Consider the following 14,294-nt stretch of genomic DNA (forward strand, 5'->3'; position numbering starts at 1 on the left):
ACAAGTTTAGTTTATTTTAATAACTTTTTCTGTTGTCAAACACAAGAATTAGTAAAGGGTATATAAAATCATTAATGGTGTCATACTTTCTCTTATCTTCAGCAAGTTCAGCAGGTTTGATTTATATTGATCCATCAAACTTACGTCGAAGTGGCACCATCAGCACAAGTGCTGCAGCAGCAGCAGCAGCTTTAGAAGCTAGCAATGCAAGCAGCTATTTAACATCTGCAAGCAGCTTAGCGAGGGCATACAGTATTGTGATCCGACAGATCTCTGATTTGATGGGTTTGATTCCCAAATACAATCATCTGGTATACTCCCAGATCCCCGCTGCAGTGAAACTGACTTATCAGGATGCAGTAAACTTGCAGGTATGGTGTAACTAGAACATTCTCGACATTAATGCTGGTTTCAGTGCTAACATTTTTTAAAAATAAAATACTTGTATTTGCATTCCAGTTAATTGCTGTAGAACTTTAAATGTTTTTAACGCGTTGAATTATCCATATTTCACACAGAGTAATCTAATCTCTCTGTAAAACCATTTAGTGTAAAATTTTCAGATCTTAGAGTTGAAATTGTGCACACAAACTTTGCATTATTGCTTCTTGGCATTTTTGTAGCTCCTTCTGTCCATGTTTGAATGCTTTGAAATAATGTATTATGGCTTGCAAAACTCATCTCTGGGCATAATTTGTGTACACCAGCACAGTAGTTCCCCTTCCCTGACCCCAAACAAAACACCTTGCAGTAAAATCATACTCAACAAACTCAGTCAACCTATGCAGGAACAAACCCACGATAAACGTATGTAGAAACAAGAGTTTTTTTCCACTCCCCTCTTCAGAGAGAACACTCCAGGTCACCAACTCAAGAGTCAATAGCAGCATTGTGTTCCCAGTTCCTTTAGCCTCTGTGCTGGGGCCCCAGTCTCCAGGCAAGTCTCCTGACTCTTGCCTCGGTCCCCAGGTCAGGTGATCTGTAAGAGAACTCCCCACAGTGTTCCATTCCCCAGGCCTCCCTGCTTGTGAGTCCTGCCCCTGTTCAGGGAACATCTCTTCAGGACCAACCCCTTATCATCCCTCAGCCATCCACTTAGGTCTTCACTCTGAGAGATCCATTCAGTGTTCTACTCCTCAGGTCTCCCTGATGTTGCAGGTTTAATTTAGGCCCTGGAGTGCTGCACATCAATTTTTGGTGGTACTCACAGAAGAAGTGAGCTATAAGGAAGAATTTGAAAGGGTAAAAGGATGACAGCTGGCACGTGGGGAGAAAGGGAGGTCAAAGTCTAAGAGGCACCATGGAAGAAGACTTGAATGTTTGGAAAATAAACATGGGGCTTTCAGGAGGAAGGCTTGAGGAACATAGGCAGTGGGAATAGGGAGCGGTAATTTGGAGATGAAGATGAGGAACTTGAACTTCATACAAAGAGAGGAAGTCACAGAGAGGAGTGACACTGTATAAGCAGCTGGAGAGTAAGATGATTTTTAGCTATGCTATTTTCTTTAGGGCACAGTGCAGTGTGGTGGGATTTGGAGACTACCGAGATGAGCGTGCTTCAGAAATTGAGGCAAAAGATGCTCAGGATGTGGAAAGAAGTTTCTGTAGTGGGACACAAGAGGAGAAAGCTGACTGTCTTAGTTGTGGAGGAGAAACAATGCTTAGGTACTTTGGTGATTGGTGTCATTATAAATGGATCGGAAGAAAAGAGAGGACCTGATAACAGCTTCGGGGGGGTGGAGGCCAGAGAGGAATTGAATATTACACTAATATGATGAAACTCAGTAGAATGGTGAAGTTGTTTACAGTGAACTGAGATATTTTGGGAAGGTTACAGTTTTGAATATTGAGTTTGAAATGGTGGTGGGCCATTCAAGTGATGTAGAAATGACGTAATCAGGCAGTGAGTATATAGACCAGACTTGAGGAGTTTTTGAGTTGAGCTGTTGTTTGGATACACAAATGGGGTCAAGGGGAGGATCCTATTAGCATAACAGATACAATAACATGTTTGAAGTCTGCAGGGAGGGAGAGAGCTTGAAGAAGAGGGGGGCAGTGAGTAAGAGAATGAGACATTAGGTGAGGTGGGGTCAAGGGAACAGATTGAGGGGTTAGAAAATGACAGCACAGAGTTGTAGGATAGAGTCAAGGACTCAAGTGCACAGTGGTAAAGTGGAGTTGAAGATAAAGGTTGTGGAGTCAATGGAAGAGAGGGAGACTGGAGGGGGAAGATAATTCTTACGAAGCAACAGAAATATCAGAGTTTGGATGGAACACTGAAAATATGCATCTGGGAGGTGGGTTGTGTGTGATCAGCATCAAATGACAAGATGAGGCTCTCCAAGATTGAGGTCAGAATGTTTGGCGAAGATTACCTTGAGAGATTCTGAGGTGGTGAATAAGGAGGTGTTGCATGGTGGGAGCTCCAGGCTTCTTTAGAGTAGTGATGTTTATGGGAAGCAGCTAACAGCAGAGTGGATCTTTCTGTTGGCTTTCAGGAATGGGAGGCCTCGTGAGGAGAGATGATAGAGAGATTTAAGTATTTATATTAAATCCGAGTGATTTAGAGATGTCTTGTCAATACCTCAGACTTTTAATTGCCTTTCTTTCTGTTTTTGCTTGTGATGCTGCTAACTCATTATGTCTCATCTTTGTTCAGAACTATGTAGAGGAAAAGCTTATTCCCACTTGGAATTGGATGGTTAGCATCATGGACTCCACTGAAGCTCAACTGCGTTATGGTTCTGCACTAGCATCTGCTGGTGACCCTGGACATCCAAACCATCCCCTGCATGCTTCTCAGAACTCAACGAGAAGGGAGAGGATGACGGCACGTGAGGAGGCTAGTTTAAGAACACTTGAGGGTAGAAGGTGTGAAATTTCATTTCATGTTTCAATTATATGCATTTATTCATTTTATAGTTTAACCTCTTTACTCACTGTGACATTTTGGGAACCTGGACCTCAAGCATAAATGTGTAACTATTTTTATAATGTAACAGGAGGCTTCCTTAATTACTATTACTATCTTCAATATGAATATATATTTTGGTAAATGAGATGCTTTCCTTGCTGATAACTAGACTGATTTTTGTCATAACCCTAAAATTCATACTCTTTCTTAAATATGAGTCACAAATGTAATCATTTGGCTATTTATACATATTAAACTTAAGGTTTTATGTTTTAATTATTGTACTTCATTTCCCAAAACTGGTAGAATTGCAGTATCTTTGAATTACAGGTATTAGAGGATATACATTCATATACTTTACATAACTAATATATGAATTTCTAAGGCACCTTACCACTGTACTATCTAAGCACCATTTATTTATCAATTTTTTCCCTAACAGGCGTGCTACTTTGCTCAGTGCCCGTCAAGGAATGATGTCGGCACGTGGAGACTTTCTAAACTATGCTCTCTCTCTGATGCGTTCTCACAATGATGAGCACTCAGATGTTCTTCCTGTTCTGGATGTCTGCTCACTGAAGCACGTAGCATATGTTTTTCAGGCCCTTATTTATTGGATTAAAGCAATGAACCAACAGACAACATTGGACACTCCTCAGCTGGAACGGAAAAGGTATTTAAGCCAACTCTAGCAAAAACAAATCCTTACTAGAATGGCAGAAATCTAATGTGCCGTGAGCCTGAAAATTCAAAAGATTTGTTCTTCTGTGGTAGGTAGCAATGTTTGGCAATCATCGTGCTCACCACTGCATCGTGTCACTGAAGCAAATATTCAAAACCTTGAAGCATCCTTAAAGCACCCTTATAAAGTTGGCTTGAAAACTTACCAGCCCACACATGCAGTCTACTCCACATTTTTCTCATGATGGTGGTGATGAAAAAATATTTTACTTTCAAAAATAATACGCTGGTCAAATAGCACTTTTCCAAGCTGCTTTAATATTCTGCTAGCTTTAATTGTGTTAAGAGATACTGAATAATCTACCTGAACTTTAAGAATGGTTTGTGGCATGTAATAGATCCATGTGACACTGACACAATTTGCATAGCAGTTAATTCCATTTGGTTTAGGCACCTAAAGCTCCTCAGACATAAGGCACATCAGAGAAGAACAAGATAGTACAAGGTATTGATACAAAAAGGTTTGTAGGAACTGGAGCAAAAACCAGCCAATATAAGCATATGGCTAGTAGGAAATGTTGGTAGTAGGAAATGCTGTAATTAAATTAGAGATCTCTGCCTTCCAGGTGCCTGTCTGGCTTTCTTTAGTGGCTGTTCAGTCTCTTTGCTTGACAAAAGAATAGTAATTAGACAGACATGTTGGCGTTTGATAATAGTTAAATACTTTCCAAAGGTGTGTGTTCTCTATTGACCTCTCCCTACTTGGGTCATGTGGCTTCCAGTGTGGAATAAAGAGTTGGCTTTGAAATCGAATAGTGGGGGTTTTTTTTAAAGAAATCTCCCATTTAAAGGCGCAATTCATCATCCTAGAGGGAGTATAAATGACAACCTTCACCCATCAATTCCCTTGCCCTTTTGAGTTTTGTGGCGCTGACGCTTGCTTATGGTTGCCAGATATATGGAGATACAACAAAAATCTCTGTCCTTGTAGTGTACCATTCTGCTCTTAGTTTTCATTATTGCACTTCTTCCAACTCTCTCATCCGGTACAATCTAATGAACTCTCAGTTCTCCATCAAATTTAAAAAAGAGGGTAGACACTAGAACATTTCACACTTCCCCCATTTTAGCTCCACTTCTTTGGCATACTTCATACTGAAATTTATTCGGAAAGTTATTGGTAAGATGACTGTCGATTAACAAGAATAAGTTAACTATTTGCCACTGATTGACATACTTTTAAAATTGCATGCTAAAAGAGTACATTTTGAGTACATTTTTAACTGTGTCCTATAGATGCAATTTTTTAATACTACAATGTCCCAGAGAAAGGATTTATAGAGCTTACCTTTCTCCAAAAGGTATCTGACCTGTCATAATTCTGACAGTGTTATCCACTGTACAACCCTTCTGTAACCTAACTCAAGTGATAATTCCTTTTCTCTTTATTTGAAACCATTGAATCTCTCCTCTTTCTCCCAGCTCCCCCCAAGCTGAATTTTTGAAACTACAGCTCAGTTCAGGTATTAATCAGAAGGAGTGCATCAGTGGAGGGTGGGACAGGGGGTGTTGAAAAGTAGTCAAGAAATACTTTCAAACTTTGTGAGTCAACTCCCAGTGTAACACAGTGGAGGCCAGTTAGGCTGATGTTAGGAGGGCACCTTCTTCAGAGAACTAAACGTATGGTAGGCTAACCACCCTTTAATTATTCTGTCACTTTTATTGCATGATATTAGTGTTATATTTTCAAAATGATTTCTTGAAGAGGAGTAACTGATTATTCTCTTACAGGACTCGGGAGCTCTTGGAACTGGGTCTTGACAACGAAGATTCAGAACATGAAAATGATGATGACACAAATCAAAGTTAGTATGAGAGAATTTCTGCCATATACCAAGATGGGACATCCTCTATACTTTTCCCCCTTTGGCTAAATAGTGGAGCCCTGCAAATCTGTGACTATCCACTTTATGTTCACGGATATCTGCGTATGTGACTATCCGCAGACCATTTTTGTGGATTGCATGCAGGTACAAATTTTGTATCTGCGCAGGGCTCTACTTAATAAAGCTTTAACTACACTTTTTTTCTGGGTGGGAATTTTGCTACTCCAATATACTATGTAAATGGCGTGAAGGAACACAAATTTGGAGTAAAGCTCTTTGTTTTTAGTAATGATCCACTTACAGGTATCACTTTACAAAATTTCTTTTCCCTTTCTTTTATCCTTTGTCCTCCATCTTCTCCCTACGTCTGTCTTCTAGGTGTGTGTGTGTGTCTCTTTCTCTCTTCCTAGTTGATGCTCCCCTTACAGTAGAGAGAGATGATTGCAGTAATGTTTTTACAATGGCAACAAAGGTTTGAACTTGATCAGGACTCATTCCAAGTTGGTACAAACTGTTGCTAGCACAACTGGGAAAGTATCATTGTTCAAGAGCACAGAATCCATAAACTGAGTGATTGTTTTGATTATTTTCCCAAGTGAATGAGTGTGGGGAGAGAATGTGGAGGCTTGTTGTTCTGCACCCAATTTAAAATACCAGTGCTCAGATACTGTGTAGTGCCATTTAAATACAAGTTAGATATTGCGTGGTTCAACTGACATGACTCCAGACTGGGGAGATAGGAGATCTGGGATGCATTTCCAGCCCTGCAACTGACTTGTGACCATAGAGGAAGTTGCTTCACTTTTCTCTGCATGTTGTATTCAATTTGTAAAAAGATCAGCAAGTCTGATATGCTAAGCTTCTTTATGGTGATCCCAACCTGTGTGTGAGACTTTCAAGTGATGGAATTTAAGAGTCTTTGATGGATGTACTCAAGTGAAAGTTCAAGATGTTTTTCTTGGCTTTTGTTTTTTATAAAAATCACAATTTGGGGGTATAATCTACTTCTGTAAATTGAACTCTACTGACATCAGTAGAACTTCTTCACCAAAATCGGAATATGGCCCTCAACTAGTTTTGGGTTCTGTTTCCACTGCAGGAGTTGACATATGCACCAAAGAACATTTTGGGGAATGCGGAAGAATGCACTGTTGATACTTATCCGCTCCTCCAGGGGAAATATGCAGTCTTTATTTTGAGTTTTGGCAAGAGTATAAAGGAGGAATTGTTTGTCAGAATTTATTTTAAAGTAATATGTGTGTGTGTCTCTTACTGATTCATGCTAGCTCATTTGCATACTTCAGTCCCATTGGTTGAAACTAGTTAGCAAATGAAACTGCAGGTCAGGACTGAAGTGCTTTGACAGAATTGGGGATACCCAGGGGTTCAGGACTGGAAGATCAGGGGCTGCTTCAGATGCGGAGCTATATTAGCTCAGTAGGAGTGAGGCTCAGGATTTGCACTGTAGCTCCTCCACACTATTCCTGGCTCAGGTAAGATCATTTATCTTTGCCCAGTCAAAACTGTTCTAATTCATCTCAACACTGGCAGCACCAAATGAGCACAGTCAAAGGGAGAGGTGACCAAAGCAACCCTGCAAAGTTAGGTTTAGGGTAACTGGAGGGAATGAAAGGAGGGGCTGGTTGTGTTACCTCTGATGTAACAGTGCTACTGCTCAGACTCTTCTGCCTGCAGCACCAAATGGCACTGTCAAGGGGAACAACGAAGAGGAGCAGCTCAGAGGACTTAATAAAATTTAGGTTTACTGGCAGTATCCTGTAAAATTACTGCCAGTTCAGCTTACATAAGCTATGAAATGTGTGATCCTCTAGTATATTTAATTTCAACTTTGGCATTTCTTGGCTTTTAAATCCTTCATTTCTCATCCTTCATGTACTCTTAAGGTAAATTTTGTGTAACCTTTCCTAAGGTTTTTTAAGAGTAAAAACTTTTCTGATATTTAGGTGCTACGCTTAATGACAAGGATGATGACTCCCTCCCAGCAGAAACTGGCCAAAACCATCCATTCTTCCGACGGTCAGACTCCATGACGTTCCTTGGTTGTATTCCACCCAATCCATTTGAAGTTCCTCTGGCGGAAGCCATTCCCCTGGCAGACCAGCCACATCTTCTACAGGTGACACCAGAGACAGTATGCTTGAGGATACTTATTTGTTGTTTGTTTTTCATTTCTAACTAAAGTATGTTATTTACTCAGCATGCTTCTGTTAATTTTCAGCCAAATGCTAGAAAAGAAGATTTATTTGGCCGTCCAAGTCAGGGTTTATATTCATCCTCTGCCAACAGTGGGAAGTGCTTAATGGAAGTGACAGTGGATAGAAACTGCCTTGAGGTACAGTTATAGGAATTTTGTTTTATTTCAAAGTGTGGCTTATGAAAGCTAATACTGTGTAATCCCTTTTAAAACAAATAAGACCATTATTGTGAATGCTTTACCATAGGGAAAGAATGAAGATAGCTTTTAAAATAGTGGTGGGTCTAAAATAGCCTCTTAAAATTTTAAAACTTACAAAAGTATGTTCAAAATATATTTTTATTTGTTTGAAAAAACAAATTTTAAACAGATACCTTTAATAATCAAATGTATGCTCTAATTATTTTTTCAAGGCTACAGTAATTTTGGGGGATTTACTTGAAATGCTAATAAATCAAGACTATTTGAGAGAAAAAGGGAATAAAAAATTCCCACCTCTAGAATGTCCTATTTAGATCACCCAGAGCCTGAACTGCTGCCATCTTGAAGTGCTTTTGTGCTTGAAATTCTGCAATGTGTGGTCTGGGGGCAAGCTAAGTCTATCATACATTAAGTGCAGTTCTGTCCTGTATAAATAAATAAAATCAACAAGAAAATTATGTACAAAAGTTCTTCTAAAATTTTACACACTGGAATTGTGGTAGAAGCATATTCATCTACTCATGAAGGACAGTGTTCAGTTTTTTTTATTCAGGATGTCTAATTCGAAAAGGTTCATGGTCTGCTTTAAAATGTAATTAAATGACATCTCCTTGTTTAGGTTCTTCCAACCAAAATGTCTTATGCAGCCAATTTAAAAAATGTTATGAGCATGCAAAATCGGCAAAAGAAGGAAGGAGAGGAACAAAATGTGCCAACAGAAGAATCTGAGACGTCAAAACCAGGGCCTTCAGCTCATGATCTTGCAGCACAGTTGAAAAGCAGCTTGCTGGCAGAGATAGGACTGACAGAGAGTGAAGGGCCACCTCTTACATCATTCAGGTACTCAAGGAGTAAAATCAAATTGTTCTATAAAATAATGCTAAATTAGCATTAAAATCTTGCGGCGTTTCAAACCTTTAGTAAGAAACTTTTGGAAGTACTTAAGAGACTGAGAAATATTCAGGACACTTCTGAAACAGTTTCAAAGTTGGATGGATGCAAAGTAGTGCCGACAGTTGAGCAGAGGTGGATAGGAAGATGAGTGAACTGGAGTGGAAGCCTTTTACTTCTTACATAGTTTGTATCCAGAGGAGGATTGATTGACTTTCTAGGTAGCCAAGTTCCATGCAGGAATTGGCACTATTACCATCTGTACTGGGAATCTCAGCTGGGTACCAAAGATCATTTGATGGGTTTAGAGATTGAACTGCCTTCATTATTAGTCCCCTCCAGAAGAGAAGATTGGGGTACGTAGGAAGAGTGGACAAGCTGGTGCTCTCACTGTTTGTTTTGCTACCTCTTCTAGATGGGACTTTGGTCTCTAAAGTAATGATTCAGCACCTTTTATAAGCACTAAAAGCATCCTTGGAAAAAAAAAATCCACAAAAACCACATTGTTAGGAAATGGTTAATGTTGAAATGTGTAGCAGTGGAGTCTGCTTAACACCTAAAAATGTTATACTTTCCGTAGAATAATTCCTCAACTTACGTGGTGGTGTTTTTGTTTGGGGTTTTTTAACAAAATAAAATAAAATTTTAAATTTATTTAAATTAAATAAATACCTTTGGAAATGAACATCTAAGGGATCCAGCAGCTTTGCTCATACTCTTTTTCTTCCTATCACACCATGCAAGTTACAACACCGTATTGAACCTAAATTGTGCCCTTTTGCTGGGTTCTGAAATAATATATGTGTGTATACACGTATATAAGATATAATATGAAACTTAGAGCTGAATATTTCATAACCATGAAATTCACAGGATTCATTAGCATAGATCAGAGCTCCATACATTTTATGTTTGAGTAATATTTTTATCAATGCACAGGTAAACATTTTCCTTGGAATTATGAAATATAGTCAATATATGTTTTTTAAATATATATAGACATGGCTAATTGGTATGTTTACTGTTTATAATGAGTAATAGTAGTAATATCCCGTATTTTAAAGTACCTTGGAAACAGATTCCTTCGTAAAGAAAAGGAATTTTCCAATTCCCTAGTAATTTTAACTTTATGTATGTATATATGCAAAGGAGGCAATCCTGAGACTGGGTAGGGAGAAGTTACTTGCATGGTAAGATGGAACGTAAAGAACTATATGGCATGAGGAGTGTGATTCACCTCAAGACTTTCCTATTTTTGAGGGGTTTTTGAAGTAGAAGAATTACTTGGAAGACAGAATACATTTTCTAAGTGATAAGACTCCACTGATGCACACCTTAGCTTCGATTAGGAAATAGTTACGTTTTTCTTAATGAATTGTTTGTATAGTTGTTTTGGGTGCCATATGGTTAGGTTGGGTTGACAAGTAAGACAGATTCCCTGAACATGCATCTTGTAACATTCCTATTTTCCTGCACCCACTTCTATGTCATCTTATGTGTTGTTCTTCTCTGTGGTTCTGCTATCCCTTTCATTTTCCCATGACGCACCACTTTCTCTCCTCTACATATGACCCCTTCTGTCGACTCTCTCTCCCAAAACCTCCATTCCTAAATCTGAAATTGTGTTTCCATGTCACCCCTCCATATGCCCCCTCTCCACTGCCACACTCTTGTTTCTGGCTCATCTCAGCAGCTGGAGTCAGGTGGTCATTTTTATATATCTGTAAGTGTTTTTTAAAAAAAAAAAAAAACAAAAAAACAATGCTCTTTTTGTACTTAAATTCAGTTTCTAACACTCCCGACTCATCTCACATACATGCCCTCAAAAAAAAAAAAAAAAGGCAATTCTCAGTTAGATGAGCAAAACAAATCTGGAGTTTCAAGGCACCCCATCTGAAGAGATGATGAATGGGAAAAAGCATTAGAATAACGTTGAAGAAGTAAACAAAGCTAAACTTTTGAAAAAGCGTAACTTTAAAACTCTGACTTTTACACAACTTCCTGAAAAAGCATATCCTGAGATGAGATGCAGCATGCAGAATTTCAGGAAGAGTGGTGTCTCTTTGGAGAAGTTTGGAAGCTGCTTACTCCTCCATTATTTTAAAAAATAAATAAATGGAAATTACCAACTTGGTTGGCACAGATTTATTTAATTGGGCAAGCTTTGAAATGTTTCTCACCAGCTTTGTGCTATCTACTCCATCTCCTATGTATTACTTAACTCAGAGATATGCCATAAGTTGCATGTGAGCTGATTTCTGAGCTGTATTTTTCAGGAGCTCTTCCAACAAAATCATATCCCTTATTGTAGCTTTCAGTTTTATTATCACTTAAAACTTTTTTTATAGGTGGTGACTGTCCTCAATAATTTACAATGCCACTTAAAGTTTAAATTTTGTCCAGAACTTAACAACAAATGATTTCACGTTTGGTATCTCAGCCTCTACATTTGAACTTTCAGTTCAAACCAGAACATGAGCCGCCCTGAAGCTCCTATTTCTAGGTGCTAGAAAATCAGGAAATTATTCCGAATGCAGTGATTTAAACAAAAGTAAAAATATACAACTGAGTACTATCAGAGGTTTAACTTAGTGTTTGCATTTTTTAAGTATTACAAGTTTGTTTTTTGTCCCTGTTCTACCAGGCCCCAGTGTAGTTTCATGGGAATGGTTATTTCTCATGATATGTTGCTAGGACGCTGGCGCCTTTCTTTAGAACTGTTTGGCAGAGTGTTCATGGAAGATGTTGGAGCAGAGCCTGGATCGGTATGTATTTTCTGTGTGGAAAATAGACCGCATTTTGTGTAATTAAATTCTACAGCTAATTTATTATTTTGGTTTTTTAAAGATCTTGACTGAATTAGGTGGCTTTGAAGTAAAAGAATCAAAATTCCGCAGAGAAATGGAAAAACTTAGAAACCAGCAATCCAGGGATTTAACATTGGAGGTAAAAAATTAGTTTTATTTTCCTGATTTATAACTTAATTAAAAGTTGAATGCAATGAAAACATCATAATATAATTTTATATTCTGTTGTTAAAGGTTTAACACACACTGCAGCTATCTGTGTTTTAGTAATTTGATATAGGAAGTTATGTTTCAAATTCTGTAGGCAAACATTTTGGAACACTTTTCAAGGAGGGGACTCCGGTGCACTGAATAGTGGTGCGTTGTAGTTACTGTGTAGTGTTATGGATTCCTCCTTCTGGTAGCTCCTTCCAATCATAGTATTTCATGGGAACTTTTATTCTGAAATACTAAAAATCCTCTTGAAATAGCATTTAAAGCTGAAATTAATATTTGATCTTTTGCTACGGCAATCATTACAGAAGGGTAAATGCTTAATTTAGCCTATGTATTTGCTAGGTTGATCGAGATAGAGATCTTCTAATTCAGCAGACGATGAGGCAGCTCAACAATCATTTTGGTCGCAGATGTGCTACAACTCCAATGGCTGTTCACAGAGTAAAAGTTACGTTTAAGGATGAGCCAGGAGAAGGCAGTGGTGTGGCACGAAGTTTTTATACTGCCATCGCACAGGCTTTTCTATCAAATGAGAAACTGCCAAACTTAGACTGTATCCAGAATGCCAACAAGGGTACCCATACAAGTAAGTACCATAGAGAAGGTATTCCGTGGCTACCATTAATCATAACTTTGGAGATGCTTTTCACTTTGGAATATTAACTCTGTTATGCCATCAGGGAGCTAAAAGTTCAATATACATTAGGAAAACCAGAAAGATGGCTAAATAACTTCTCCCCTTGATTCCCTGAAAATGTGAATCAGCCTTGACCTGAAGGAACTTCCTCCAGGCTGAAAGGATACATCCATTCAATTCTTTGCCTCTTGGTCAAAATTGCCAAAAAGGGATACTGATTTAGTATTTTTTGAGAGCTAGATACTTGTCCACTTAGAATCAGATCAAAGCCATCAACTTACTTCACTTAGAATATAAATTAGCCATGAGTATCTACTATATTTGGACATTGCCAATATGGTCATGAACAGACTACTGAAATGTGAAAGGCTCTATAGCCCATGACCATCCCATCCAGTCCCACTTTGTCCCTGAGATATGAGTGAAGTGGTATGCTATACCAGCACTTCTCTTGTAGAAATTTAAGTTCAGTTTCTGCAGAAACTAAATTTTTCATGGCAGGGAGGGGAATATCTAGTTCTTGCAATTTCCTAGAGATTCTGAACGTGTGCCGGTGCACTTCAGGAAGACTAAAATAACTCTATGAGCTGCATGCTTACTGTCCTAGCTGAGGTAAAAGATCCTAAATGTAATGGAGCAGCTATGGGTTTGCTGTGGTGGGAGCCGGTCACATGGCAACGGTACTTGGACAGTTTGGTGTGGCTGGAGCAGTGCAGAAGAATGGAGAACACACTGTGAGATTCAAACTCTAATCCTCTACTACTGAAGTCTGTGGACTTAATAGTAGTGGCATTGGAGTCACTCTACAGCTGTTCCTCACCTACACACTATTTGGGGGCCAGGATAATAGAAGAAGAATACTTAATCCTGCCATGAGTGCAGGGGACTAAACTAGATGACCTCTTGAGGTCCCTTCCAGTCCTATGATTCTATGGTAAGAATGGCTCTGTTTCCCCACAGTTCCTCTTAGAACCTCTGCTCAGATCATTTTAGTTGGAATTTGTGTAGAGTTCTACATTTGATCTGACTGTATGAACTTTTTCTGTTTATCTTAGTTATGTGTTAGCTGATTCCAAATAGCATCTTAAAGTCCATGTCAAAAATTCATTGATCGCTTTAGCAGAAACATCCAGCTGCTCTGGATTTGTATACAAGGTCTGAATGAAATATCACCTCTTCTATCTCCATAACTGCTGTTTCTGCCTAACCCCAATATTTTTAAAGTCTCTCAGGGCATATCTACACTATAAACTTAAATCAACCTATGTTAAGTCAATTTACAGCCACTGTAGTAATTATTGCGAGTGGTTCGTGTCCACACTGATGTTCTTCTGAGTGCTTCCCCTTGCTTAAGAGTGGCAGAGTGGGGGACTGAGAGCCAGGGCTCTCAGCTCCATGTCCAGCTTCCTGCAGGAAGCCCAGCTGCCCTGTTCCCCTCAGCTCCCCGCTGGGAACAGGGTGCCTGGGCGCAGCCCACCTTGGAGCGGAGAACAGGCAGCAGCTCAGCTGTGGAGCCAGCTTTCTTGTAAATTTACAAGAATGACAGCCAATAGATGTAAGTAACACAGAGTCTACAGGGACACTGCGTTGCCTTAACTACACCAACATAAGCCCTACGCCTCTCGTGGAGGTGGAGTTGTTACGTCAGTGTAGCAGGGCACTTACACGGGTGGGAGCAAGGCTGTAGTGTGTACCTAACATAATTAGGTCAACGTAAGGCATCTTACGCTGACCTAATACTGTAGTATAGACCAGGCTTTGGAGCACATATAATAGTGATTAACCCTTTAACAGGCAGCAACCATTTGAAATAACTTAATCACCGAGTCTGTGACATAGAAAACAC

General features: G+C 39.1%; 1 protein-coding gene across 1 annotated transcript in view; it reads left to right on the top strand.

Annotated features, from left to right (window-relative positions):
- Positions 1–14,294, top strand: part of UBR5 (ubiquitin protein ligase E3 component n-recognin 5) — a 139,958-nt gene that overhangs the window by 109,440 nt on the left and 16,224 nt on the right. The window contains exons 39-48 of the mRNA XM_084620112.1: positions 103–371; positions 2,660–2,871; positions 3,357–3,587; positions 5,387–5,460; positions 7,446–7,618; positions 7,721–7,834; positions 8,517–8,737; positions 11,433–11,553; positions 11,636–11,734; positions 12,154–12,397. Of these exons, the coding sequence (XP_084476238.1) occupies positions 103–371; positions 2,660–2,871; positions 3,357–3,587; positions 5,387–5,460; positions 7,446–7,618; positions 7,721–7,834; positions 8,517–8,737; positions 11,433–11,553; positions 11,636–11,734; positions 12,154–12,397 (1,758 nt within the window). The remainder of the gene's footprint in view (positions 1–102; positions 372–2,659; positions 2,872–3,356; positions 3,588–5,386; positions 5,461–7,445; positions 7,619–7,720; positions 7,835–8,516; positions 8,738–11,432; positions 11,554–11,635; positions 11,735–12,153; positions 12,398–14,294) is intronic.

This window comes from Lepidochelys olivacea (assembly GCF_965140295.1).
Source record: "Lepidochelys olivacea isolate rLepOli2 genome assembly, chromosome: 2".
Taxonomy (NCBI): Eukaryota; Metazoa; Chordata; order Testudines; family Cheloniidae; genus Lepidochelys; species Lepidochelys olivacea.